Genomic DNA, 26931 nt, shown 5'->3' with positions numbered 1-26931 from the left:
AGCCTAACCCCTGTCATCTCATGCACTTACTGGGACTGATTCTCTGTTGGTTTGTCTCTGAACGCGAAAGCTAGCCATTACCTTCCCAAAACTGCTTAAGTCCTGCATTTCGGGTGACCGCAAGCATGAATTTTATTCGTTCGCGGAGACGGAGGCGCTCGCCGAGAACATTGAGTGGATAGCCTTGAAGGAAGAATCGATGGAGCACCCAAACAGCTCACTTGAAGTGTCACTTGAAGTGAGGGGCAACTCTGTGCTCCACGTGGTCTTTATCTCTTTCTTTCTGCCTCAAACATCATCCAGATTCATGTTCACCATTTTATCCACAACATATCACATACCCCGGCCCGCACAATTGACAGAACTCATACGGAATGCAGGCTCCAAACGTCGCGGCCGTGGCAGACGCCACTCCTGCAAATGAGATTGCAGCAACTGTAGATGCTGATAACCATGTGAGTTGTATCGAGGCGTGCCTACTTGCGACAGTGATCCAAGATCCAGACGAGGACGATTGCAGGTATCAGCGTTCGCAGGAAGGACAAGCGTACTGACAGGAAATGCAGGACGAAGGCATTGACGCCGATGGAGACGAAAGCTCGCAGGCAGATACAGAGAGGTGATTTCCATTCCGGCGTTACACCTAGAATCTCGCATCCGATACTGAAGACTGACTGTACCAAATTTGATACAGTATCCGAACTACGTCTACGACATCCGTGAGCGAAAGCATCACTGACTATCGTCGCATCCATGGCCGGACTTTCTCCCAAAAGACGGACTACTGGGGTCCCAACGACGAGAAGCAGAATGAAGCGCTGGACCTTGCGTAAGCACAAACATTGCCTGCCAACTGCTCCCTCAGGGCAAATGCAAGAATTGAAATCATCATAACTGACGACGACAATGACTTTACTAAAAGTCACAATTGGGAGCTGCAATTCTTCGACGACAAACTGTTCTTGGCACCTCTTGGTGACAGTCCCCAAGTAAGTAAGCTCACTATGGTCAAACAAACAGGTCTTTGGTGTCTAAAAAGTCACATAGAAAGTGCTTGATCTTGGAACTGGAACTGGTATCTGGGCTATGTGAGTCTCCAGATTTCGATCCAGAGATGTAATGACTTTCTAATGCCCAGAACCTACATATAGTGATTTTGCCGACGAATTTCCGTCTGCACAAGTTACTGGTGTCGATATCTCGCCCATTCAGCCCGGCTGGGTCCCTCCGAACTGCAAGTTCCAAGTCGACGACATCGAGCAGCCGTGGACTTGGTCTGAGGACTTCGATTTCATCCATGTTAGCCATCTTGAGGCTAGTATCGCGGATTGGCCGGCCTTGTATAAACAAGCTTTCAACCATCTGATTCCCGGAGGCTATATCGAAATCAAAGAATTCGATATTACAACTCGGTCGCAACTCTACGGTGACGATATCCCTAAAGACCATGTTTTTAGCCGATGGGCACCGATCTTCTTTGAAGCAGCTGATAAACTCGGCAAGACGCTGACCCAGACCCATAACCGCGGCATTGCCAGAGCTCTCGAAGCAGAGGGATATGTCGATATCGTGGAGAAGAGATACTCCATCCCCATTGGTTCTTGGCCTAAGGATCCAAAACTGAAGGAGGTTGGCGAGTACAATTTGATGTACAACGATGAGTCTCTTGAGGGATTCGCACTATTCCTGCTCAAGGAAATCATGGGGTGGGAGTATGCCGAGATCATCGTCTTTGTTGCGGAGATGCGTAAGGCCCTCAAAGACCCAAAGCTTCAAGCGTACATTTACCTGTAAGTCAATTTCATCACCCTAATCTATATCTCCTATAGCTCAAATCAGACTAACCACGAGTTTCAGCCATGTTGTTTACGCACGCAAACCCGAGGAGCAGGAGGGAACTCAGGCTGAAAGTTGAAAGCCAAAAAGGACGGAGGATCACAAGTAGACAATCGACCCTGAATACAGTTGGAAAGTGCCGGCTCTTGTAGATCCTGACGGGTCAAGCTTTGGCCAGCATGGTGCGACAGAGAAGAATTGAAGTCGGGAAATAGAGCGCATAACAGCACACAACATGCAGAGAGAGATAGGTTATTCCAAAGCATTTTCAATGGAATAACATATACTGCGAAGTACTGAAAGTGTGATTGAAAAAGAACGGCGCATGCTTCGCAGCCGAATCAGGCTGGCAGCCTGTCAGTATGAGGGCTTCGCGGCGATTACGTCCCCATCACAAGCTCTAACTTGACTGTACTAGAAATCACTCGAGCGACCTCGGCAGTTGCACGGCTCATGAATCATCTACAGACTGATTTCGTACTGGAATCTATTCCCTGCTTATTGCTGACTTCCTCGATTCCGAAAGTGGCTAAACGGAGATCGGTGCCTCTTACATGCCCTAGTTGTAAATTAACTTGTAATACGACCCGGCGTGTCAAATATTGCCAATTTTCCCCAAGCAAAGAGAGAATGGTAACAGTCTTCCAAGCTTAAAACTTTGAATCAAATTCTAAACTGATTGAGTCTAACTAATCGCTCATGAGTTGATGCGGGTGACGTGGAAAATCTCAGCCCACGGGCGTTGTGCAGCACGAGTTGAGCAACCCAAACTCACGATACCCTCACATACGACCATAGCCATTGGAAAATTCGGGATCCCGTCCGCTCTCCCATAGACAAGCCAGTGAGGGGAGTCTTACCTATGGAGAGTCGTATTTCTGACTAAGCGCCGGTGAGACGGAGATGGCCCCACATTTCCTTCCCGTGTTGCCCGTACCGTTAGAGCGACATCTCCGTTTCTGGCCTCCGGCCCGGTCGCTATTACGCGCCGCAAAGGCAGAGCCCGGGTGTGGCCATAGACGACGGCGGTTATTGCGGTCAAAATTTAAATCTGGGATTCAAATTCCCTATCATCCCTCCCTCCCTCACTCGCACTCCTCCGTCCCTCACACTCATTCCCGGCGTTCCCTTCGTCCTCCCACTCGCTATTTCGCAGACTTCTTGTTCCTACCACGATGGATTTTCACTCAATCCCCGGCCGACCAGTCCCTGGCGACTTACGTTCACAACAAGAAAGAGCTGCGAGGGATTTCGCTCTTTTCTCTGAGGAAGCTTTGCCCGACCGCGCTAGCGTTGCATCTAAAACAGCAGATCAACGTGAAAGAGTGTGGGCAAAATGGGAACTGTGAGAAAGCTTCACCCTATAATCAACACGGGTTTACTAACGCCATTTCCGTACGCACAGGTGGGCAAAGAACGTTGTGAACATCGACCCCAACCAGACTTGGCTTGACTTTTGCCTCCATTGCAACACAGCCACTACCTACATACGCATGTTTCTGAAAGCCTACGTCGAGAACTCGTATGAACTCCGCGTTTGTCTGGGCCCAGAAGAGAACGAATGGGTGCGCATGGTCAGTACGGGAGTTGCGCTCATGGATGTATGGAAGAGTCTTGTGGGGTCCGCCGATATGAAAGTGCTTCAGAAAAAAAGGCAGGAGGAGCCACACAACCAAGCGCAGTGGAAGTTAGTCTTCCACGAAGGTAGAGGACAAACCAGCAATCCGGCCTACAAGGTATCCCTGGTCAGTACATGCCCACTTCATGAATGCCGGCTATCTCTGATCTAGCGTTACAGTGGTTGAGAGAAAAGCTTGTTGACATCATGCATCTCAAGCGGGAGCAAACATTCGAGAAGGTGCCTGCCACTGCCGAAGACATAACACTTTACCTAGATGTCCTGTGGAGGCGTGGAATGGACGTCAGATGTTCTCCGAAGACGAGGATCGCTTTTCATGCCGTTTTGCTTCTCTCTAGCATCGGAGGCTTTCGGCCCGGCACACTCATGCAGATGCCTTTTAGCCAGGTCCAGCTAGCCGTCGTCCGTGACCCGCTAGACAAAAGCAGAACTCAACTATTTGCAACATTCACCATCTATCAGAATAAGCAAGCGAGCAAGAAAATCAGACGAAAGCAAGATGACGTGTAAGTATCCATCACCTGATTCATCATGCTCGGTTCCCCGGCTAATTCTCGTTTTAGAGTGAAGATATCGATCACGGTAATTCCATGGCCTCTCTTGTGTATCGTCAGTCAAGTCATCGTAGTGGCTCTTGAGAAAAACGCCTTGGAGACACCTTTCAGCTCGATGGACGAGATTCTCTGTCGCCCTATACTGGAAGATGTGGACTATATCCCTTTGCGTTGGAAAAAGGATATGGAAAACCAGACGCTATTTGAAATAACGTACCCGGCCTTTTATGATTTGTGGTACCAGGTACTCCTTGTAGCTGGAGTTCGCGAACCTCCACGGCCATATTCGATGAGAGTAGGTGCAGGTGGCAGGCTACATAGTAAGTTCGCTCTACTACATCAACCAACCGTCTCTCACAGATTCACAGAGTGCCTTGAGCCTCACTTGAGCAACTTCATCCTTTCGCATACCTCGGCCGTGTTTCAAGGAAGCTATCAACCGGTCCATGTAGCCGAGAATCTTCCTCGGGTAGCCTTTGCAAGGGTCCTCCACCTCGAACATCACGAAAGATTGTACGCTCTTCTGGCAAATTCGAGCCTTCATCGAGACGAAAACGCCCCAATTTACCCTAAAAAGGAAGACATCAAATCATGGGAACAGCGAAGTGATCTTCGAAAACTGAGGATCGAGTACGAGACTCTACGAAGAAGAACTGCCGCCGACCGTCCAGAAACCAAACGTGTAGCAGCCCAGATCCAGTCCATGCGCGACAAACTGGAGGAGCTCACCATTGATCGAGACAGAAAGGCTTATTTTGAAAGAGTCGACACACTGCGAGCCTCCGGAATGCCGATACCGGGAGAACTAAGTCAGAGTTCTGAATCACATCGACGGCGCTTCCATGAGGCAAGCTCGCAAGGAGCTGCTGCGATCGGCAAGTTCCTGTGCCAGAAAACTCCTCACAAGGGGAGAACTGCTGACTTCGTTCGAATGGGACTTGCATATCTTAGCAAGCTTCCTGCGTCAGCTCAGACAATAGCTGACAGGTGTCTTACTGCAAGCCCCGAGGCTCGATTGAACGTGCGGTCTCCGCCAGTCCCAGTCGAACGGCCTCTTAGCGATGCAGGAGAAAATGAGCAGACGCACAGCTGCATGTTTGGATGTGGCACATACAAGAGCCGTCCAAACTTGACCAGGCACACGCTGAATGTCCACATAGCAAAGGGACAGTTCGAACAGCCTTTTGAATGTCCCGAATGTGCTCGCTCTGGTCGATCGTCTGAACCCATTAATACACCCTCGGCATGGAGTCATCACATCGCGAAGGATCACGGAGTCTCGAATGCGCCATACCTGCCTACTTACCTTTCACCTATTAGACGGCATACTCCAAAGCGACGAGAAAAGGCTGAGAGGTTGGCATGTTTGCTTTGCGGCTTGGCCGTATGCGTTGGTAACAGCTACTCACGGCACACGAATCGAGCCCACAAACACGCTGGGCTTTTCAATAAGACTTTCTCATGCATTATTTGTCAACAGAATGAAGGCAGGCAATTCACTGTTGATGGTTTTGAGTCTTGGACAAAGCATGCTTGGGATTGTCACGGACGAGACAGCCAGACAGGGTTGAAGCGGCCATACTAGCGGGCAGCAGAACCGTCGGTTGACCAGAGCGAGAAGATAGAATGGATACATTAGGCTCTGAATAGAAGATGCTTTCCAAGACCAAACCTTCCCAGTTAGCTCGTGAATTCCCTAAGGCGGCGACCTTATTCAAGCTCTTTCTTTTTACGTACCTCAAGAATAGCATCAAAACAAGTTATTATTAGTGATAATTTGATTTAGTGCACAGGGGCTGATAGCTCACCACTAGCGGCTTCGACACGAATGAACAGGATGATCAATACTACATGGCCACGCTGGACTCGACATATCTCAAGAACTGCCTTCGACGGAGTCTTCTGATTTAAAGCGCTCAGAACACAGAAAGCTCCGAGAAACGGCGAATTCCGATGACCGAGGAACTACGCTTAAACTTTGTGATTGAAACTATAACGTGACCAGCTGTTTACATACTCATTCCTCGAGATCTCCTGCGGTGTAGCGCTCATCGTCGCCTTGGGTCCACATATTGGCCATTCGTCTCTCTCTTCATGTTGCTTGTCGGAAATGGGCAGTTCCGCGCGGATCCCCACAGGAAGCTCCGAAGGCAGCTCTACTGCTTGGGGCAGCTCAATGGCTTCAGGCAGCTCAATGGCTTCAGGCAGCTCAATGGCTTCAGGCAGCTCTGTCATTACAGGTAAATCTGCGTAATGTCAGGACTAAGCAGGCATACATCTCAACGTGGCATAACATACTTGAGGTAGCGGACTTCAGTTTTGATCTTCTTCTCATGCGCATTGTGAGAAAAGTAATCCCAGCGATCGCGGGGAGTCCAATCCCGACGATCAATCCTATCCACCGAAGCGAAAATTCTTCGCCATCATCTCCCATACTCGAAGTGCCAGCGGTGGCCAGAGGTACCGCAGGGGTTAGGGTCGTTGTTGTTGCTGTAGTTAGATCAGGTAAAAAAAAGGTCGTCGAACTAATAATGAGCGACGTCGTTATAGTACTCGACAATAGAGTAGTTGGGTTCGTTGATGATGATGTACTGATGTCTGGACAACTGGGTAGCGCACAAGGATCGGCCGAGCAACACCCGCGGAAATTATTGTGGCTGCAGACATAGAAGGCAGATCCATCAGCACAGCTTGTCTGGCGACGCAAAGCATACATGATGAATCGCAAGCAGGATGAGGGTCGACAGGCAAGATTTTCGCGAAGGCGAGCGGTTGAGCTTAATATACCGGATCTCGTTGTACCTAAGTAAGAGATAGCTTGCGGGTTAAATTGGGTCACTGTCCCTGTTTCTCGTGTGCTATCTTGGCGAGCGGCTACAATGAAGCTAGATCGGATACGGACTGTTCAGCGACTTGCCGGGCGCTTCGGGCCTGTATCAACGGGGGTGGCCGAAAAAGCGGCGCCTCCGACGCTAGAAGAAGCATTCGGCATACCTTAAGCGCTTTCGAAAACTCCGTGTCATTGACCCACTAAATCGGAACCGTAGTAGAAGGAAGTGGGGCCGCTCTTCGCCGCTCAGCCTGGGCAAGTAACAGGGGGTAAGCAAAGCGTCGACCACCCACTGTTTGTTTGTCTGCCTGGCCAGGTCTTTCATTTTCCTTAGCCACTCTGCTGGCACTCACCAACCGCCTTTCTCAGCTATGACCGTAAATGTTTATTTCGCTTCACTAGGAGGGGACCGACTTCAAAGAACAGCTGGCCTCTTACCTAAATGCCCAAGGCCTTTACTCATACAGCCGCAATACCCCCCAGGCTCACAAGACCTCATAGCCCTAGAGCGCAAGGAGGATGCAGCTAAAGCCTTCCAAGCCTGGCTCAAGACCGTACCAGACAACCATACAATCGTCTACTCGGACGGCTCTAAAGCCGCTGATGGGGCCACTGGGTTCGGCTTTGTCATCTACCGCAAGAACAGACGTATAGCCCAGGGCTGCGGCCGCCTCGGCTTAGCAGAGGTGTTTGACGATGAGGCGGAAGGGGCGAGGTCAGGGCTCCGGCGGGCCCTCCATACCTCTCAGGGCCAGCCGATACACATCTGCATCGATAATACCAGTGTCATCCAGGGAATCCGTGGCAAGGTCCCAGACTCCTCACAAGCTGCCTTCTTAGAGATCCAGGAGGCAGCTAGGATATACGGTATACGAACCCATTGGTCTCCGGGGCACCAAGATATAAAAGGAAATGAAGAAGCAGACAGCCTAGCTAAGGAGGGAACAACTCTGCCAGGCCCTAGGGGCCAACTAGCTACTCTGTCAGGTATCAAGTGGCTTGCTAAAGAGCGGCCAAGACGCCAATATAGACGATGGTGGAAACAAGAGGCAACCCCCCGCTATACCCAACTAGGGCTCAAGGCCACCCTTGCTTGCCCTCCTGAACTTGGCCTCCCTAGGGCTGCCCTTCATCACCTCCTTGCGGCGCGGTCAGGCCACGGGGACTTTGAACAGTATCACCAACGCTTTAACCACACAGAAGCACTGCTCACCTGCTCCTGTGGAGAGGTTAAGGAGGCAGACCATCTAGTCTACTGCCGAAAGACCCTACTGAGGAGGCAACAGTGGCCCACCCTCTACCCCTACAGCCGCCAGGAGCCCGTAGGACCTATAGGGTCCCTCGATCGCTACTTCAAGGGGCTAATCACTGACTCTGAAGGCTTTCAGGCCTTCCTCTGCGTGACAGACTTCTTCCAGAAGATCTGCCCGCGGTACTAGGAGATAGGCCATAACCTATCCTCCAAACGACAAACTACCTCTATTAGGAAACCAGATGGTTATAACGGAACTAGGGCACCAGTGGGAACTAGGGATGGATAGAACACATAGTAGCTCACGAGCAAGACTTGGAGGACGTCAGGATACGGCATGTACTATATAGTATATAGCTGGAGCCTGCGACCCTCCACGCCACATACCCTTCGGGAGGTCTGCCGCAAGGGCGGCTGCGCCCTTGCCGCCATGGCGTTAAATATAAAACAAAGAAACAAACAATGTAGACAGATGTGTTGCGCTTCTTCTGAAGCGTTTCGACGAGTTCACCGAAAGCGGACAGACGTTCGATCTGAAGAAGCGGATGTAGTATTATGCCTTCGATGTGATAGCGAGATCACGGTTAGATTGGCTTTGGCTTACTTGCCCGATTACGTCAATTTTGTGATTTTCGTAATAGTCAGGCAGACGAGTTGGCTTCTTGGAATCTGGCGGATTAGATATCGACGGTATCGTGCGAGGTCTGCAAGACACCAATACCTTATCAACACTTTCAGGCGTCAGCGCCGCCTTTCTACCAATACTTTTTATCCTCTACGGTAACCCTTCTCGTGGTATTGTAAGCCTTGCGCGAAGACTTCAGTCAAAAAGCCATAAAATTAGTATCAAGGAAAAAGATGGCGGAGAGACCATCTAAGCAAAAACGTAAATGTCTTTGGCACGAACGCCACGGACTTCGTACCGAAGCGGCTGGGTTATTGACACACCTCCTTGGAGAGGTTGACGGCCATGGAGCAGTATTACTTGCTCTTTGGGGCGGACGCGAGGACCTGCCTAGGGAAGCATACATCAAGCCTGGAGATAATGAAATTGATGCCGGAGCTGGTCAGAGAATATTAATTCAAATTTGTCAGTGGGGAATTGAAAACCGTCAATAGGTGGTTTGTCAACCCCCAGAAAGTGCTCTTCCGTGCCAGACGGAGAGGAAATAGGGCCTAGCTTTGAACAGCATGTCAATTGTGTCCTGCACAATGTGTAAAGGGAAGTTGAAGAAGTCTTCGTCATGACGAGCGGTAGGTTGCTAAACAATAGGACCTAGTTTCAAACAGCTAGGCGTGGCGTTCAACCACTTCAACGTTGTGACTCTTTGTGACTGAAAAATGATGCTCAATGAATGAGGATCTCACGAAACCTGTAACTTGATAGCTTTGAAGGAAATCCTTTATAATTCAAGCTAACTGCTTGGCCGATATGCAACACTAAGCTACGTCGAATCGTGAATGACAACGGGCCAAGGCTCATTGTGTGGGACTGTGGATACCTGAGGCAGTGGCTGGTGCCCCAGGCACCAGCTGCCCGATCCACCTCCTGGTTGATCCAGCCCACCGCAGCCACCTTTCACCCTCTTGACCACATCACCAACCAACCAACAATACCAGTTGTATTGCCTGATTGCTTGCCTTGTTGATCCAGATGAGCAGTGTGTACTGCCCACAAAGTCTGTCCTTGAGCCCGGCTCAAGTCTATCCTATATATAAGTCCTAATCCTGAACATATCCTTTGTCCGTATGTTTTCCTAACGGGTTCCGTATCCTGAAAGGACGGGCTCCGTATCCTTGGCGTATGGGTTTCTTTATTTTATTATTACGTAACTTGTTCTATAGTTCTTTTATTCCGTGGGGTGACGTATGTGTTCCCGTGACTTGTGCATATGGTGTGCCGTAGCTGCCGCAAGCCTGCGGGGCAGGCACTGGTCTTGGTCATGCATGTTGGGTCGTAACATTAACTCCCTAGGATGTGCTGATTATCCCCGTAACATCAGGGCGGATCTATATTCTGAAGGAGTGTAATGCACAAGGTAAATTGTTTTTGCTCCGACCATAACAGTGGTTTTGTTAACTGTGAAACATTAATAACTCCCATTTCGCTTGACGTATTTTCGACATTATCCCAAACTTTGAAATAAATCAACCCCAACCCCCTCAGCGATCGAAAGATTGGACCCATAGTTGGCGGTTGGCTTCTATTATGACGGAGATAATCATGGAACATTCCGCATCTGAGTTATTGACATCACAAATGCCTGTCCTGTTCCGACCTTCAAAAGATTGTGAACGAAGTCGATAAGGGGTGAATAATGACTTCTCCAAAGGTTTGAGACGCTCCAACCTGTGAATACTCCCTTGTGTCAACGATGGTAACAATATTCAAGGAGCGTAGAGGAGAAAATCTCGATTAATCTATGCTCATTGGTAATGTCAAAAAGGGAGGAATCGGTGTTCTAGAACAGAGTGAGGTTACTATTCCCCTTGAATATCTGCCTAACTTTCAAGTTAGTATGATGAGGTTCGCGAGTCTCCTACTTTGCTTGATGGAGGAGCTGAATACACAATCACCTTACTGAGAGGGAAGATGAAAACAGCAAGGTAAGGTTTGAATCTGTTGGAATAGGCCTACATTAGGCAGCAGGAGGTTGCTGCCGCGGTCCGTTCCAGCCACGGTGGTCCGTGTGGCTTAGCCACACGAGGGTATACCCCAGACTTCCTGCCGCCGCTCGCACCTGGTTAGACTTCCACTCAACAACAAGAACAACAAGCAATATCACCACTACAGTCGGTGATCGTTGCTACCCACGATACTCGAGTATTTCCTTTTCCACCTGTGAATCCAACAATAAGGATGCGATACTCATCTTAGCCATCATGGAATGGCGGCTCTTCCCTTAAGACAACCATGTTCTCGCGCATCATCCCCGTCTCCAGCCGTTGCTCCGCCCTCAAATGCCGTCTATTTGCCTTAACACGATAATCTTCATACGCTTCCCGCCCCATGGTGGCGAACAAGTACCGAGGATGCACGCCAATTGCCTGCGCGCTCTTCTGCCCAACGCCAAAAGACATGATTGCAAAGGCAGCAATTTTGTCGGTCTGCACGTTACGGTTTGGTATCGTTACGAAGTTGATATCACGTGGCCCATGATGTACATTGTCGGCGTCGGTGTTGCCCGGGATGAGGCCGCTTCCGAGAATCTGGATACAACTGTTAAGCATCCAGGATAATGCTGGGCCTTTGGGGTGGCCTAGCAAATGCTTCTGGAATACGCCACACAGAACATTACCCGCCGTTCGGTCCAAATCTTGGAGCTGGCGCTGAAAAATGTCAATCTCGTTGCGATCATCCGCCTTCGATGATGTGCCGTGGAATGATACCACAGCGATGTCATCCACATCCAGGCCCCAGACAGCTAATGAGCCATGGATCGGGGCAATAGAAGTCGAATCATGCCAGAAACCGTTGCCAAGACTGAAACGGGCGTCGGCCTCCATGCGTAAGAAGTAGTGTTCGATGACGGCCGCATCGACTCGGTTTCCCGCCGCTTCCGTATCGGCAAGCCCCTTGTTACGAGACGCCGCAATCTGAGCAAGTCGATGATTCAGCAGATTTTTCCGCACAGAGAGCGAAAGAGAAGCTGCAGACCGCCCAGTAGGCAACAGATGCACCTCGTGAGCGTTGCTGAGGACACCTTTGCCGGGCGTCGCGACTGGCCGCGTAGCTTTGTCGCTCGTCATGCCGGTGAATGCGACGATGGCGTAGATTGGGACGCCTATCTCAATGGCCAATCTAGCGGACATAACAACCTGTATGCCGGCGCCCTGCGACTCGACAAAACCTTTACTCGTCGATGCCGTCGGCCTCGTCATATCCTTAGGTGTCGGAAGCCGTGCGGCGTCTGCCCTGGAGTCGTTGATCGCTTCAATGTTGGCAAGCTTGTAGACTTCGTCCTCTTCCATGTTATCTGATGCCCCGACTAGACAGACTTTTGCTTTTCTCGTCACGATGAGGTCAAAAGCTGTGTCTAATGACTCTAAGCCGGTCGCAAATGCGCTGACGGGCGTTCTTGTAGGGCCCGCAGACGATATGAGCAGCATGTTCACCCATGTCGCGACGGTGTCGGCGAAGGTCTGCAGCACATCTCGTTGTACCGAATCATCTTTGAATATGCTTTTGTGCACCTTGTTGAGATAAGTCGCGCCGCTGATACCTGTGCCGGTGCAATTGCCGACTTGAGACACGTGCAAATATTGGTACAGCTCATATGGATCGGTTATGCCCGACGAGAGAAATGCTTCAGCGGTGCAGACCAGGGCAAACAGCGTGATGCGGTCGACCTGCGAGACAACTTCCTCCGATAGTCCGTAACGCCGCGGATTCCAACCCGTTGGAAGCTGTCCCGTGACGTTGGTTCCGAAGTTGAGAGCCTTTGGGATCATCAGCAGTGCCCCCTTTCTCAATCGGACTTCAAAGTGACCATTTTCGAGCGGCTTGACGTCGACCTTATCGCCGTGCTGCTGTTTGAACTCAACGGCGTCATCCTTGGAAACCTCAAACGGCGATAAGTCCTCTTCGATGATAACTTCTTGCAACATCTGCTCCGCTTTCGGACTGTGCCCGTTCCAGAGGGCCGGCTTGACGACGCGTATACCGCTGTGTTCGAGGATGTGCTTTTCGTAACGAGACTTGACCTCGCTATCCCACACGGGTTGACCAGAAGCCACGTCGATCCAACCGCAATGCCCTTGGGTGGTAGCACTAGGAGATGCATCGGATTCAGTAGGAGAGCCGGCAGAGACTGTGTTGGAGTGCTTGATAAGGCCCATGATCCAGGCCATCTCGATGCATCCCTCAAGGGAAAACTGCCCATATGCTTCCATCTCCCAACGCGTGCGGCAGTTTCCGTGAGGGCCCAGCTCTCCGAAACCAGTTATGACGACCACGCGATCGGGGTCGATCATGCCGTGCAGTTTGCTGTCTACGTCGCGGACGGTGTCCTCGTAGTCCGTGAGCTTTGGAAACCCGACTTTCAGCAATGCTCGCATGCTTTCGGGTTGTGGTAAGTCTGCCAGCGGAAGCGTGCCCGTATCGAAAGCCTCCAACTCGTCCTCGATCCGGACTGCTCGCACAATGTCGCTCTTTTCTCGTATTGTTGCCTGAGCCTGATCGACAAAGGCCTTGAGGCCGTCAACGCAGCCTAGGTGCCCATTAAAGTCGGCGAAGACTGGCTCATCCTCGTACAAACAAGCCACATTTGGATTCAATAGCAGAATGATATTGAAAGCCATCTCCCGGGTTGAGAATGTGCGCACACCGAGATCCGCCTCGACGCTCTCAGTGACTGTGTTGTCACCTCCCATTAGCGAGGTCAACCTCACCCAGCCGACAGAGCAGCCACAAATCGACAAGGCCTCTGACCAGTTCTCAGAGTACCATTTGTCGAGCAGGCTTTCGAGACCTAGTTTCGACTCGGCGTAGAGACCGTCGCCGCCAAAGATGCCGTGGTTGGGTGAGAGTGGTAGAACGACTTGGACAGGGCGGCCGCATCCGCCTGTACCGGTGATGTTGTGTTTGTATCGTTTGATGGTACCGAGGAGATGTATGGTGTTCTTCAGTATGCGCCTGTGATCTAGTCCGCTTCTAGAGTCGATGCCGTCAATTTTGCGGCCTTCCTCGCCGATGCCGGCAAAGGGGAGGACGCAATCAAGATCCCAACCCAGACCACCGGATTCCGATGACAGATATATCCACGCGATGAGCGATTCGATGTCGCGTATGCTTGCTAGGTTACAGGCGACTAGGGTCAGGCTTGAACCACGGCTTCCGTACTCGGCGTAAAGCCCCTGGAGGTAGCTCGTGGTCTCAGCTGAGCAGCTCTCTGTCGTGACGGCAACCTTGGCCCCTGCAGATAAGAGAGCGCAAAGTACCTCGGAACCGATGGATTCGCGCCTAATTCCGGTGAGAAGAACGTGTTTGTCTTCAAGGGAGATCCCACCCGAGATCGCTTCGCGTGCCTCATCGAAGAACATTTTTGTCAGGCCGCTGTCGTAAATCCACTCTCTTTTGCAACGAGACTTGAGGTGGAGCCAGGGTGTAGGTGTTCCAGCCGTGCGCTGCGGTCGGGACATCTCGTCGAGATACGTCGACGGAGAAACCGAACCCTCACGAGGGATGTCTTGGACTCGAACGATGCCATCTATGTCAATGACTGTGGAAGGTCTCGTCGGTGCGAAATCCGGCTGAAATCGGGGAGGGACCTTCCAGGCCGCGAGACAAGTTTCCAACAACTCTTCAAGAAATGTCACAGCAAGTAGGTTGGAGTTTGTATTTCTTCGCTCTCTCTCGAGGAGGAAGTTGAAGACTTCAACTGAACCAGGCCTAGACTTGTTCGCGATACTCATCGTGATGCGGGCAAGCTCTGCAGCGTCTTGTGACCCGAGGACCCCGGTCCGGATGTTGTAATACGTCTGGAGAAGATCGACAAGAGCCCAGTTCCATGCGGAGTCGTACGTCCAAGTCTTTTCCCTTGTGAATATAGGCTCAATCCCAGAGACATATGCCACACCATGCTCTGCGATCCAACCGTCGACTTGGGACTGAAGTCGACCTACGTAGCTCTGTAGCTTGCTGGCCTTATCCTCTTCCGAGTCCAGTTGGAGCGTCCGGGCACAGAGTTCCAAGAGGTTGCGGTAAAATATCTTTTGCTCTGCCGGAAAATTTAAGCCCGCATGTTCGTTTGTGTTAGGTTGTTGCCGGGTTGACACGGGCGATACTGCAATATTCGAGTCGCGGTCTTTGGTGTACTTTTCAAAAACGCCATCCAGGAATCGCTTCGCCGAGATCTCGTCATCGATGGGGGCTTTCGGTGCCTCTAGAACAGCCCAAAGCAGAAGAGCATCCTGGTGACCCTGGCGCAAACCCCATTGCCGTTCTAAATATCCCCTTGTATTTTCAGATGAGAATCCAGCAGGCATCTTCGCCGCCATGACCTCGGAAATAACAGCACTGGAAACATTACCGAAATATCCTGGGAAGCCCGCTGCTTGTATGTCCGCTGCCAGCTGTTCCAGCGGCATCTCTTCTGCGCGATCGGGTATCATGTTGAATTCGGAAGATAAGTCGTCCAAAATCTCACTCTGTAGCGTAGATTGCCCTAGTGGAATATCAAATGAGTTCTGGCCGATGTTTTGAGTTTGAGAATGAAGGGGTCTTGCACGTTGCATCTTTTGGAATGGGGATAAACCCACCTTTGACCATCTCCGTAATTGTGTTTGATCCAGGCAGATTGAAGGCTGGCTTGTTAAGCCTGTGAAGTATCAGGAACTCCAAAACCTGGCGAGCTGTGATCACGGGATCGCCTGTCGTCTCTGAAGCAGGTTGGCATGCAACGATGATGGGAGGCACTGTTACTGGTGCCCTATCCGTCTCCGACGCAGCCAACTTTGCCAAGCCCTTTCCCGGCATCCCTGCTGAATTGTTGAACGCAGCTTCTACGTGGTGATATATCTCGCAGCTATCCGACTTGCAGGACAAGATCTTTCTGTTGATGGACATGGCTGCATCATAGTCCTTGTAGCGGTTGGAGGCCAAAGTCTGATTCGCCATTGTAGTGAGTGTGTTTGACGGCCCAATCTCGATCAGCCTCTCCACAACATGATCATCGAATAAGGTGGCATGCGTGTCGGTCCTAAGAAATTTTGTGCCTCAGTCAGGATCATAATTCGTGGTGTGATTAACAGGGTTGCTGCGGTCTAGTCTGTCGTGACCTACCATTTCACGGGAGATGCAAACTGATGGCTATAGCAAAGGCTCACTTAGCGACATTTCAGTTGTCTGTGAACGAAACATTTTAATTAGCCGTTGAAACGAAAATACTCACGCTAGAAGTTCAACTACCATGTGGTAGCTGATGTCATGTTCGTCCATTGGCTCAGTTATGAATCGAAGCTGTCCAGACTTTGGGGACAGCTAGTGGAATAGAATGGGTTAAGATCAGCAATGACAAGTCCTAAAGGAGTGGAAATTCAGCCTGTAGCTGCAGAGCAGAGAAATAAGCCAGATCTTGTGCATGCGGGGTGGAGGCGAGGTAGATGGGTTCGGTGGACGTGTGAGAGAACAGAGAGGAAACCACGGGGAATAAATAAGAGAAATTTCGATGGAAGAATCGCATCACCGCCCTACTAGATAACGGTTTTCACCACAGGCTCGCCCGATTTGATTGTACACCGGCAGCTCTAAAGAGTTGAAGAGAGGCGTCCGGAGTGACTGGAAAAGGACTGGGATGCAGCATGTCGCTTGCAAGCCCAGTCGGCTTGGTCAGCTCTATCGAGCTTCTGCGATGTGAACCACCACATCCGATTCCAAGGGAACCAGGTCACAGAAACCCATGCGACGCAAGAGAATCTATTGGTCTAATCGCCTGGCCACATGGTATTTCTGGTTTAGCGCAAGCCTGCATAGCATGATTTTTCACGGTTTACCTACAGTCAGCCGCTGCCCCGTGCAGACAAAGACATCCGATTGTTTACGTGGTTTGGCCGTTGTATGCAACATTGGTTTCAACAGTACTTTGGCCGAGCGGGTGGGCACACAGAGGAGGAAAAGCCAAACATCACGAGATGCCGCACATAAGCCTCAACTTATGGACGCTACGTTCGTTTCAACAAATGCTGTAGCGAAAGAGACTCAGAGAGCAGGTTTTATCCTTGTATTGTTGAGGAGAATTGGTCATCATTCGGACAATAGACCCCGTGGATACATGTCCACAAGTACGAGCGGACCAGACATAGCTTCGTTATCTCCATTTGCTCGCACTCTCCAATTCGAAAAGTTGGACTAAGGTACCTTGGGCAAAATCAGATGTTGAATTCAGCTATAAGAGCGAGGTAGTATTACAAGCTACGACGGGACAAAAAACTTTTAAATAGCGACACGCCTCTCTCAAAAAGCTATGCCACCATTTCATGATCTAAGTCTTTTGCCCCATTATCAAAAATCCATCAAGTCACTTTGAAGCAGCTACATGGAGGAAACATCAAGATGGTGGCCTTGCAAAATGCATCATCCGCGTTCGCGCCCTCTGGGTTGGGTTTGATGGAATCTCATGTCAACAACATCATTGTAGCCACAGATCTACCCCCAAATATCGACCAAGAAGCGATGGAAACAGCCCTCCTCTAGCGGCTGCAACATCCACCTCTCCATCCATCACCAAAATGCGCAACATCACACCTTCCCGGGCAGTCTACCCCTCCCCAACACCCTTCTCCGGTCACCTCATCCCTGATACCTCGTTCCCGCCGCCGCTGGTGTACATAGATACGGCATTGGGCTCCGTCGTAGCGCTGTACGTCGTCGGGCCCCAGCTAGCGGGCCACCCTAACATCTTGCACGGCGGTGCGTCAGCCGCCCTTGTGGACGAGATCATGGGTTGTACAGCCGTCGAACGTTTGCCCGCTCGCAAGGTCGCTGTGACGGCTACGCTGGAGCTCACGTACAAAGCCCCTGTCTTCTTGGGATCCGATGGAGGCTGGGGCTTGGTGGCTGTCTGCGCGCGCGTGCAGAGCGCTGCGGGACGGATGGCTCAAGTGGTTGGATCTGTCGAGAATATCAAGACGGGACAGAAGCTAACGTACCTGCATAGCGAGCGACGCATCATAGCGAGCGACGCACTCTCTCAAACCTTTCTACCTTATGTATAAGTTAACTTAGCCACAACGTACGAAATCAATTAAAACTATATATCACCCTCTTCCTCATTACTATCCCAAACCACTTCACAGGTTCGTGCGTTATGTCCAGGCTTCCCGCAATTACCACATCGTCGCGCGCGTGGTTCAGCACCTTCCGTACGACCCTCCTTCTGAGGGTTATTCTCTCCTCCAGCATTAACACCACCCTTCTCTACTTGTAGTGCCTCTGCTTCAGCACTATTAAGTGACCCTCCAAGACGTAGCCGGGTCTTTTTTGCCCTCCGGCGCTTACTTAGTACCTCTATCCCCGTACGAAGCTTACGGTTCTCAGCCTCAATAATAGCAAGCCTATGGGCTAACTTGCTAATACCTCTGGCCTGGAAGTCAATTACTTCGTACATTGCTGTTGGTGAGCTACCTTGATGTGCTTGGATCTTCCTTTTAAGGGAGGTAGCACTTCGTACGCCCTCTAGTGCTGTAATTGGTGTCCTTGGGTCCCAGGAGCCTTGGCTGCTTGGCCGTGAGTTTGATGGTGTTGGCGTCTTTGGCTTGAAATCCAAGCGAGAAATAACCACTTCAGGGTTAAAAGGTACAAGGCCTGCCTGCCTAAAACCAGCTCGTACGTTATTTTCGCCCATGGAAGTAAAGAATGCTGCTTTAAAGGCAGGAAAGAAGTCATCCTTTGTACTATGGGAAATCTGTATCCGCATCATCTTCTCGATTTCCTTGCCGTACGAGTACTTTAACGGGCTAAAGCACCCAACATCAAGAGGCTGAAGCTCGTGTGATGAATGGGGAGGCATACAAAGAGCAATAATGTTTTGTTCCTTGCAGTATTCGTCAAAGTCAGTCGATTTATGGCTATTATGGCCATCAAGGATCAAGAGGCGATAAGAGCCCTTCGTACGAGTCCTTGTACACTGATTAAAGTGCTTTAGCCAATCTAGGCCAATATCATTTGTCGTCCATCCATTTTCGCTTGGATGGATACGCCATGTGGCTGGAAATTGGCCATTACTATACCACGAGAGGAGGTGATATTTGCCCTTTACGATGACGTACGGAGGCAGCGCCCAGCCATCCGCACATACACCCTGAATGACAGAAACCCATTCTCGATTGCCAGGCTGTTTCGTACGAGGCCTTCCCTTACGGTCAGAAGTCGTAACAACCTTTGCGTGCGATAGCATTCCCATCAGGAAACCAGTCTCGTCAAAATTATAGATATCGTTATCCTGTATCCCATACTTTGCAATTGTGTTTCGCACAAGTGCAAACCAGCCTTGTATAATCGTAGGATCCTCAGCTAAGGCCCTCTGATAGTCGATTCGACGTTGAAACCGCATTTTCAATTCAGGGACGCGTCGTACGAAGTTCTCTGCCCATCGCGGTCCAGTACGCGTCCCATCGCGTGCGTTTAGGAGTTGGTCGGCCATTTCTCGTACGTCTTCTTGTCGCGGAGGGAACCCTCGATCGATTAGGTCAATAACTCGTTCAAGAATCACCTCCTCTTCTGTTATAGTCATCTTCATCGAATTTGGTCGTGTTTCACCTCGTGCGACGCGTCCAGCGCGTCGGTGGCGGAGGGTTGATTCAGGGACCTCATAGATAGAGGCAGCTCTTCGTATAGACATTTTCGGGTCTTTTTCAATAGCTTGGAGGGCAAGGGTAATTCGACTTTCAATTGAGGAGGATTGCATGTTCGTACGTGGAGAAAAGGTGACCTAAAGATGAAGAGGGTAGAATTGGGAGGACGTGCGTCGCTCGCTATGATGCGTCGCTCGCTATGCAGGTACGTTAGTAGAAGCACGCGGAACTTTTGTAGAGCCCATGGGGACATGGAAATGCGGACTCATCTGATGTTAAGTGTCGGGCAGCGTGGATTGGGGCACTGCCCGAGGTAGAATCACTAGTCATCACACACTTACAACATACTGTAAAGACTTAACAAATGCTCACAACGAACAACACTCAGTAAAATCACATAACGTTCAGCGCAGTGCCGCGTCAGTAGTCAAATGCGAAGTTCGGTGGTACGACAAAGCTGTGTGATGCATTCAACTTGTCAATATCTGTTGGTATCCCTATCACAGGGAAGTTGGTTCGAACCACTAGGCTCTGTGGGTGACGAAGGGTCAATTGATGTATATTGACTGATTCTGCGTAATGTGTAAAAGGGAGATTCCAACTGTAGGTTGGGTGGGCAGTCGAGGTCTACTAGAGGGCCGAGGGGGGCCCTTGTTTTGCCCCTGACTCGCAGTCGAATTGGACTTCCAATCCGACAATATCCAAGGCCTCACCTCACATCGCTAAAGCCAGCTAGATAACGATCATGGAAGTTTATCTACAGAGAAGCTCGTAGTGCCAATTGCTTCAGGGCTTGCCCCGCGTTTCTTTTCTATCGGCAATAGACACTCGATCTTGAATAGTATTCCCATGGTTCGCGCGCTAGCTGCTTGGTGTACCTACGTAAACCAAAGTACTTTGATGTTACGTATGCATACGATCAAATAACTGCGAAAATCAGAGCTCAAAGTGTAACTTGAAAGCCAACCTACGAGATATGACCAGGTAATCTACAGACAACTTCTTTGCTAAACTGAACCAAAAAACAACAGGAATCTCATAGATACATGACTGTGGCCGAAATTGCAACCCATGTTAAACTACCGTTAGAGGCCTTAGGAACAGCGCCCACCCCAAGGCAAGTAAAGTTGCCAAGTTCAATCAATCAATCAATCAATTATGAAGCCATCGCCAGTCAATCAAGTCAATTATGAGCCTCAAACTTGATTGATTGCCTTGGGGTGGGCGCTGCTTGGGAAACTGAGCGATCTTGAATAAAAAGTCTCCAAACCACCAACCCCTTTCTTGAAAAAACCGCCCCTATCGAGATGGCCAAAGTACTACGCACATCTTCTTGTTTCTTTCCATTTGATATTGGCGATTTCTAGTTGTGGAACGATTCGTAGAGAGTTCGGAACAAAGAAGCCCGACCAAGAAGCTCCGCGGGGCAACCTTCCTCGACGATGACTCCCTTGTCTAGGATCACGATCTTGTCAAAGTCAAGAACGGTATCGAGGCGGTGAGATACCGAGATGATGGTTGCATCCGCAAATCGTTCCCGGATGACATTCATCATTTGCTTCTCAGTGTCGACGTCAACACTAACATGGAGGGTCAGCCACAAGTCTTCCTAGAACTAAACAATCACTGTGCACGTATTGGCCTCAGTGGACAAGCCAGACATACCTGCTAGTAGCTTCATCCATGACCACAATCTTTGACGGGCGGAGGATACCTCTCGCCAAGCAGAACACCTGTTTCTGTCCGTGCGAGAATAAGTCATCGGTGAAGTCTGCATCGAGTCCACCCTTCTCCTCAATCAAACCCCAGAGGCCAACGGCGCGGAGGGCCTCGGTGATGGTCTCATCTAAGGTTGTGCCTTCGGGGTCGCAGTTAAGGCGTATACTACCGCTGAAAAAGGGAGGCTCTTGAGGAAGCGCGTTCAATCGTTGACGCAGAACTTCGCGTGGCATTGTCGCGATGTCAACGCCGTCAATGATGATCTGACCCTCGCTGCAGTCGATGAGGTGGAGGAGAGTAAGGAGCAGAGAACTCTTGCCGCTGCAAAGAGGGTGATCAGCCAAGTGTCACCAAGATGCCACGAATGTGATCGATGAAAACAAACATACCTTCCGCTTCGTCCACAAATGCCAACTTTCTGACCAGGCAGAACTGTGAGAGAAACCTTTGAGAGAACGTTGTCCATTCCCTCGCCATACGAAGCAGTCACATTGTGGAGGCTAATCGCTCCACTCCCGGGCCAAGACTCCGGTGGCGTCTGCGGCTCCTCGGCCTGGCTCTCACCGGGCGTCTGCTCAGCGAAAGTCTTCACACGCGCGACGGCACCGATTGAAGTCTCGAGAAGGGTCCATGTGGTGATGGCCGCTTTCATGGCGCTACTAAGACCCATGATGTTGTACAAGGCGACACCAGCAAATCCTGCGCCCACACGACCGCGCAGAGCGACTGCGACAGAGATGAGAACGATGGCGAGAGCGGCAACAGTGAGGTCAAGAACGAGGGTGAGCCAGCGCTGGATGCCGTAGAGGAGATACATTGGTCTCTGCGAGATGTCCAGGCGGTCTCGCATAAGGGTCGTCAGGTCCTTTTGCCAGCCAAATGCACGGATTGTAGAGAGTCCGCTCAGAGTCTCAAGGAATTGGGAGCTGACGTACGTTATTACGCGATCCTTCTAAATGACGATCTCCTTGGCTTGGAATGGCACTTACTACATGGGGGCCTTAGCGTCTAGCTCTAGGAAACGGAGCTGACGTGATGTCCGCAGGTAGAATCTTTGGATTATCCAGAGGACACCGCCAAGGAACGGGAAAACTGCAATGAGCTGGTAAGATGCAGGAATGATCATGAGAGCCTGTGCGATGCAAATGAGTCCGTCTGGATGAAAGTTAGTATCGACTTTCAACCATGTTTGTCAAGTCATAAAAGGACTCACTGGCAGCAACATTAAGAAGAGCAATCGGCAACTCAGCGTCGATCAACTGAATGTCCTGGCTGAATCTGAACAGGGGGTCAGTCTCGAAAGTCCACCAAAAGTCATGTACATGCCTACCTGTTGACGATGGAGCCAGTATTTGTTGTGGCGAAGAAGGACAAAGGTGCACTTGGCTTTGTTAGCAACAGTAGGTGGTACTACAAGAGTCAATGATGACTTGCCGGAGGGCCTTCTCGAGAAGAATCCAATGAAGTGTGATACCAGAAGTAACGGCCATACCAAGTACCACGTGCCTTAAGCAAATATGTTAGTAACAGATTTCGAGGCGAAAACAATAGTAAGTAGAACCTACCGGCAGACCGCCGCCAGCGCCACCAGTGAGAGAACTTGAAGCACGGTATAGACTCCCATGTACTTGCCGGTCTCATGATTGGGATGTAGGTCATTTGCTTCACCCCACCATGAAAGCCAAATTTCTACCAATCACTTGGTCAGTAAAGCTCGCGTTTGAGGTGGGAACGGGGTTGGTTAAGTAGGAACGCACCAGGGAACTTTGTTAGGAAAGCCCAGATAATCTGCAGGATGAGGAAAACGATGACGCTGCGAAGACCAGTTGCTTGAAAGTAGTACTTGTAAATTGAACGATCACCCAAGCGTTGAGTCTCCTCGTCAACACTACTATCGGTGGCCGTATCTTTCTGCTGAGGCTGGAATGCAGATTTGCCGTTATCCTGTGCTGCATCGCGCTGGATCGCATCTTCCTTGGTAATGAGACCTAACTTGCTGATGTAGCCAGGCTGCTTGTTGAGCTCTTCAAATGTTCCACGAGAAGCGATGGTGCCGGTTTGGTCGAGGGTGACGATGTAGTCTGCTTGAGGAAGAGTGTGTACTACAAGATTATCAGGACAGGGAGAGGAAAGGGGTGGCGAGATGAATTACATACCAGCGTGGGTGACAAACAGCGCGGTGACATTGCGCTGTCTCAAGAGGCCAGATATTCCGAAGAGGTTGTTGAAGACGCGAGTTTGTGTCTCAAAGTCGAGACCACTGAAGACGTCGTCAAAGAGAATACAATCCCGTCGGGAATAGACAGCGCGGGCAATAGCCTAAAGAGCACGTGGATTAGAAAAGGGGTTATCAAAGAAATAACGGCAAAGTGATCAATGCTTACTACGCGCTGCTTCTGGCCACCACTGAGGGTAATGCCCTTGCTACCTACCATGACCTGGTCGCCATCTGGGAACGTCACAATGTCCTCCTCCAAGGCACAAGCTCGGATAACGGTACTGTACCAAGAAGCCTCGAAGTGAGAGAAGCCAGTGACATTGCGACGGAGGGTCTCGTTTGTTAGCCAGGGAATCTGGTCACAGAAGGCGATGCTGTCAGAAGATCGGCCAATGGTCCCCTCTGCAACAAGAGTTTCACCCAAGATAGCCTTGAGGAGGGTTGATTTTCCAGAGGCCACAGGCCCGACGATCATCGTGAGCTTTCCAAGGGGAATATCCAGCGTGAGGTCAGCCAAAGCGGGGTCCGCGTCTGCCTTCCATCCGAATTTGGCATTGCGAATCTCAAAGGCATTTCCGTTGGCTAGAGGATCCAGAATGGAAGTCACTATGGCTGTGGGCTGCTTTTCGGACTCCTGGCAAACCGAGGAGCCGCTCTGAGATTCACTGACGGAGGACGTGCTGTCGAGTTTGCCGGAAGTGCTACGGACTTCTGACTTGGCAGACGTCTCTGGGGACAGAAGAAAGGATTGGATGCGACCGAAGCAGGCGATAGAGGCAAAGATGTTTGGAAGGTGGGCGAACAGCTCGTTCAGCGGCTGAGTGACGAGTGTGAGAAGGGCTAGTGACGTGAAGATTCGGTTCGAGTCTAGGGTGGTATGGTCCTTTTGTGCGATGGCCGTGTATGCGCCGAAGGTTACGACTGGGGAGATAGCGCCAGGCGAGTATGCTGTGATGAGTCAGTGATGCCGGCCTTTCTTTCCTTTTCGCGTCGTCATAAACCTTACATAGTGTGACAATGATGAGCAGCATGGTTCTGAACTTGGCTGCAGACGCAATTTCCTTGAGGCGAAGGTCCTGGATGATCTGGAACATCTTGTCGGTAAATCCGGACAGTTTGACGCCTTTGGTAGATCCCAAAACAGAAGAAGTGACCGCTACAAAACAGGTCAAACATTAGCAAACTCGGATGAGTAGCGAGCTACTACGTAGATCGCATGACCAGAATTTCAGAAGGTGTTGGTCTTACCAACTCTCTTTTGGATAGCCGCCATCCAGGATGCCTGGAAAGCCCCAGCGGAACCCGAAAGGACTCCCGCACCAACTGCACAAACTGGACAAAAAGTCAATAAATGGACCATCCAGTATTGTTGGAATCATCGCTTACGCAAGAATAGTCCAAGCGGGACCATAAACACTACTCCAAGCTGTCTGTACAGCAAGGCGAGAGCTACGGCCATCTGGAGAAGAGTCGACCAACTCTCGTGGATCTTGGACATGCCATTGACAATTCTCTCGACGTCAGTGCTCATCAAGGTGACCGCAGCAGCTTCCTCAGCGCCTGTGATGCTCATGGAGGTTGTTTTCTCGTAGATCAAGAGCACGAGACAGCCACGCATCATGGTCGCATAGCGAAAGACGAGGTGTTGACAACCGGCAGTTACAATCTACAACTCATAATAAGTCAAATCATACCCTACAAAGTTGATGAAAATTTTTCAGAAGTTCCACTCACCGCAATGCAGATGTACACCAAGCCATAGGCCCCGATCAGTCCATATCCAATGTTTCTTTGGCCCTCTGAATGGTCAACTGGGCTCGCGAGATAGGCCATGATGGTGCTGATCATGAATGGTTGTGCCAGCTGGAGTCCAACAAGGATCATGTAAACAGGAACAGGCATCAGAATGGGCCACTTCAGAGCCGAGAAGATGGCTTCAAGTAAGGCATGGTTTCCCTGCTTAGTTGCTGCCAAGTTGAACCAGGTATGTTAGTAGCGGCAAGGATACGGCACGATTACGGAATTCACTCACAGTTCTTCCACTTCTGTCCAAGGCGGTTCCAAAGAGAATCGGAAAGCAGTTGTCTATCAATGGCGGGGAGCTTGGCAATTGATAGCGGAGAAGAGTAGCCCTTGTAAAGCAGACTATTGAGCCAGTGGAAACCAATACGATTGAACAGACCAGCGGTTTCTTCAGAGCTGCACTCGCCCGAATCGTCAATGATCCATCGTCTCTTGCTAGCTTCCTCCTGGACAAGAAGCGCAAACTTCAGAGCAAAAGCTGCGGTTGAGAGTGATACTAGTGGGGTCCCCACCGATTTCACCCAAAGGGTCCGCAGGTGGACAGCATCGAAGATGGTAGACAAGGCCAAAAACGCGCTCAATAACAATGACGGGCTGAGTGATCGTGAGTGCTCTGTATAAGATAGAGCAGCCACGAAGATGCTGTCAAGGGTGGTTAAGGCGGCGGCGGCAATGGCTGCTGTTCTGTTTAACGTGAGATCTGTGTTGCACGCCCAAAGTGCGGTGAGAGCGACAGAGATGGCAGTAAGAGCTAGGATCGGAGCCTGGAGGGTTTTCGCTGTTAGTAAGCTGTAATTGAATAAATTTCAAACAGGCTGTCAATGGAAGCTAGATTTACCAGTTTAAACAGGCGAAAGGCATTGCCTGCAACCTTGTGCTGTTCCGAAAAGCGAGAGAGAATCCTCCAGGCCGCCGAGATGATGAAAATTGAAGATGGGAGAATCGACAAAATCGTGTCCTCAAACAGGAGCGTGAAGTCAAATTTACGAACGCAAGAGTTCACCACCGGGCCAAATGCGAAATCACCAGGGTCGCCTGGCGATGCACAAGTCGCCATGGTGGCCATTGAAGGGAGATCTCTCAAGAAGCAATGTAGGTGTTGAAACGAGGCGACAAAGTTGAGAAATTCTACTTGGTCACGATGACTTCGAGGTCGACCAAGCTGATCTGTCCAAGTGCGGCGGTAAAGGAGATTCAAGACGCAAGTGGAGCACTGTACTGTCTAATAGTTTGTCCTTGGCTTATTGATGTACAAAACCACAACAGCCACTTGGCTCTTCACACGAGCAGAAAGAAATGACGAGAAGGTGCCATTGTTATGAGTAGTGAATACAAACTGGAAGACATCGCTTTGGTAGCTGTTAACGGCACCAATTGGTCTTGCTTGCTTGGTGATAAGGCGACGGAATTGTTTGCACGTTCAGCTATATAGAATGGGTGGTCTCGGCTGCAACATCCCTGTTCCCTGCATGAAATGGCGTGGTTGAGGGACCAAACGAGTTTAGACGCAGGGAGATGTGTTACAAGGGCGGATGCACAGGACAAGCAGGCTAAGCAGCTACCAAAGCTGGACTGGCGTCGAAAAAGGCTTGATGTGACCCTAACCTGCATTCATCCGAACTGGTGTGAGCAGGGGTGTTAGGACTTCTTCACTGAGCTCTGTTGGTTGGACGGCGTGAAATTGGACGAACCAACAAGCCAGACTTGCCTCGTTGTCACCTCACCCCCTGGCCACCATGCTGACCCAGTGACCTTGACTTTCCCCCAGCTTCTCATCTTAAAGGCCAA

The 26931-nt window shown here is 50.5% G+C and overlaps 6 protein-coding genes across 6 annotated transcripts; 3 read left to right on the top strand and 3 right to left on the bottom strand.

Annotated features, from left to right (window-relative positions):
- Nucleotides 1–374: 374 nt before the first annotated feature.
- On the top strand, nucleotides 375–1915 carry BDP81DRAFT_454704 (S-adenosyl-L-methionine-dependent methyltransferase; the record flags this gene model as incomplete). The annotated part of the gene is made up of 7 exons (XM_060592976.1): nucleotides 375–455; nucleotides 567–619; nucleotides 695–829; nucleotides 866–989; nucleotides 1048–1088; nucleotides 1152–1790; nucleotides 1858–1915. 7 exons carry the CDS (start codon nucleotides 375–377, stop codon nucleotides 1913–1915), a joined length of 1131 nt encoding a protein of 376 aa, XP_060439308.1.
- Nucleotides 1916–3056: 1141 nt separating this feature from the next.
- Nucleotides 3057–5596, top strand: BDP81DRAFT_279256 (uncharacterized protein; the record flags this gene model as incomplete). The annotated part of the gene is made up of 5 exons (XM_060582991.1): nucleotides 3057–3181; nucleotides 3242–3581; nucleotides 3776–3862; nucleotides 4046–4349; nucleotides 4578–5596. Coding segments are annotated over 5 exons (1875 nt in total), but the record flags the coding sequence as incomplete, so codon positions are not given.
- A 309-nt stretch (nucleotides 5597–5905) lies between these two features.
- On the bottom strand, nucleotides 5906–6745 carry BDP81DRAFT_454702 (uncharacterized protein; the record flags this gene model as incomplete). The annotated part of the gene is made up of 4 exons (XM_060592975.1): nucleotides 5906–6005; nucleotides 6047–6275; nucleotides 6328–6519; nucleotides 6649–6745. 4 exons carry the CDS (start codon nucleotides 6743–6745, stop codon nucleotides 5906–5908), a joined length of 618 nt encoding a protein of 205 aa, XP_060439306.1.
- A 4222-nt stretch (nucleotides 6746–10967) lies between these two features.
- Nucleotides 10968–16050, bottom strand: BDP81DRAFT_475835 (uncharacterized protein; the record flags this gene model as incomplete). The annotated part of the gene is made up of 4 exons (XM_060594753.1): nucleotides 10968–15277; nucleotides 15372–15811; nucleotides 15895–15921; nucleotides 16004–16050. The coding sequence occupies 4 exons, from the start codon at nucleotides 16048–16050 to the stop codon at nucleotides 10986–10988; spliced, it is 4806 nt and encodes a 1601-aa protein (XP_060439305.1). The 3' UTR covers nucleotides 10968–10985.
- Nucleotides 16051–17339: 1289 nt separating this feature from the next.
- On the top strand, nucleotides 17340–17825 carry BDP81DRAFT_399621 (HotDog domain-containing protein; the record flags this gene model as incomplete). The annotated part of the gene is made up of 1 exon (XM_060588595.1): nucleotides 17340–17825. One exon carries the CDS (start codon nucleotides 17340–17342, stop codon nucleotides 17823–17825), a length of 486 nt encoding a protein of 161 aa, XP_060439304.1.
- Nucleotides 17826–20548: 2723 nt separating this feature from the next.
- On the bottom strand, nucleotides 20549–26493 carry BDP81DRAFT_137756 (ABC multidrug transporter). Its single transcript, XM_060581803.1, has 17 exons — nucleotides 25982–26493; nucleotides 25373–25907; nucleotides 25075–25307; nucleotides 24727–25006; nucleotides 24589–24672; nucleotides 24347–24496; nucleotides 23507–24288; nucleotides 23279–23441; nucleotides 22880–23224; nucleotides 22688–22811; nucleotides 22557–22628; nucleotides 22453–22503; nucleotides 22336–22400; nucleotides 22112–22277; nucleotides 21512–22048; nucleotides 21069–21443; nucleotides 20549–20983 (listed from the first exon to the last, which is right to left on the bottom strand). The coding sequence occupies exons 1-17, from the start codon at nucleotides 26207–26209 to the stop codon at nucleotides 20767–20769; spliced, it is 4407 nt and encodes a 1468-aa protein (XP_060439303.1). The 5' UTR covers nucleotides 26210–26493; the 3' UTR covers nucleotides 20549–20766.
- Nucleotides 26494–26931: the final 438 nt, after the last annotated feature.

Source organism: Colletotrichum phormii (genome assembly GCF_030913505.1).
Source record: "Colletotrichum phormii strain CBS 102054 chromosome Unknown BDP81scaffold_30, whole genome shotgun sequence".
Taxonomy (NCBI): Eukaryota; Fungi; Ascomycota; class Sordariomycetes; order Glomerellales; family Glomerellaceae; genus Colletotrichum; species Colletotrichum phormii.
Note: the sequence above shows the minus strand (reverse complement) of the source record. Positions and strands in the feature narration are given on the sequence as shown.

Bases quoted from the DNA above. Each gene is read 5' to 3' on its own strand.
- BDP81DRAFT_137756 (XM_060581803.1), bottom strand. From the start codon at position 26,209: ATGGCCACCATGGCGACTTGTGCATCGCCAGGCGACCCTGGTGATTTC. The intron at 25,308-25,372 runs GTGAGTGAATTC...TCAACTTGGCAG, and splicing joins TGGACAGAAGTGGAAGAACT to CAACTAAGCAGGGAAACCAT. The intron at 20,984-21,068 runs GTATGTCTGGCT...CCTCCATGTTAG, and splicing joins ATGGATGAAGCTACTAGCAG to TGTTGACGTCGACACTGAGA.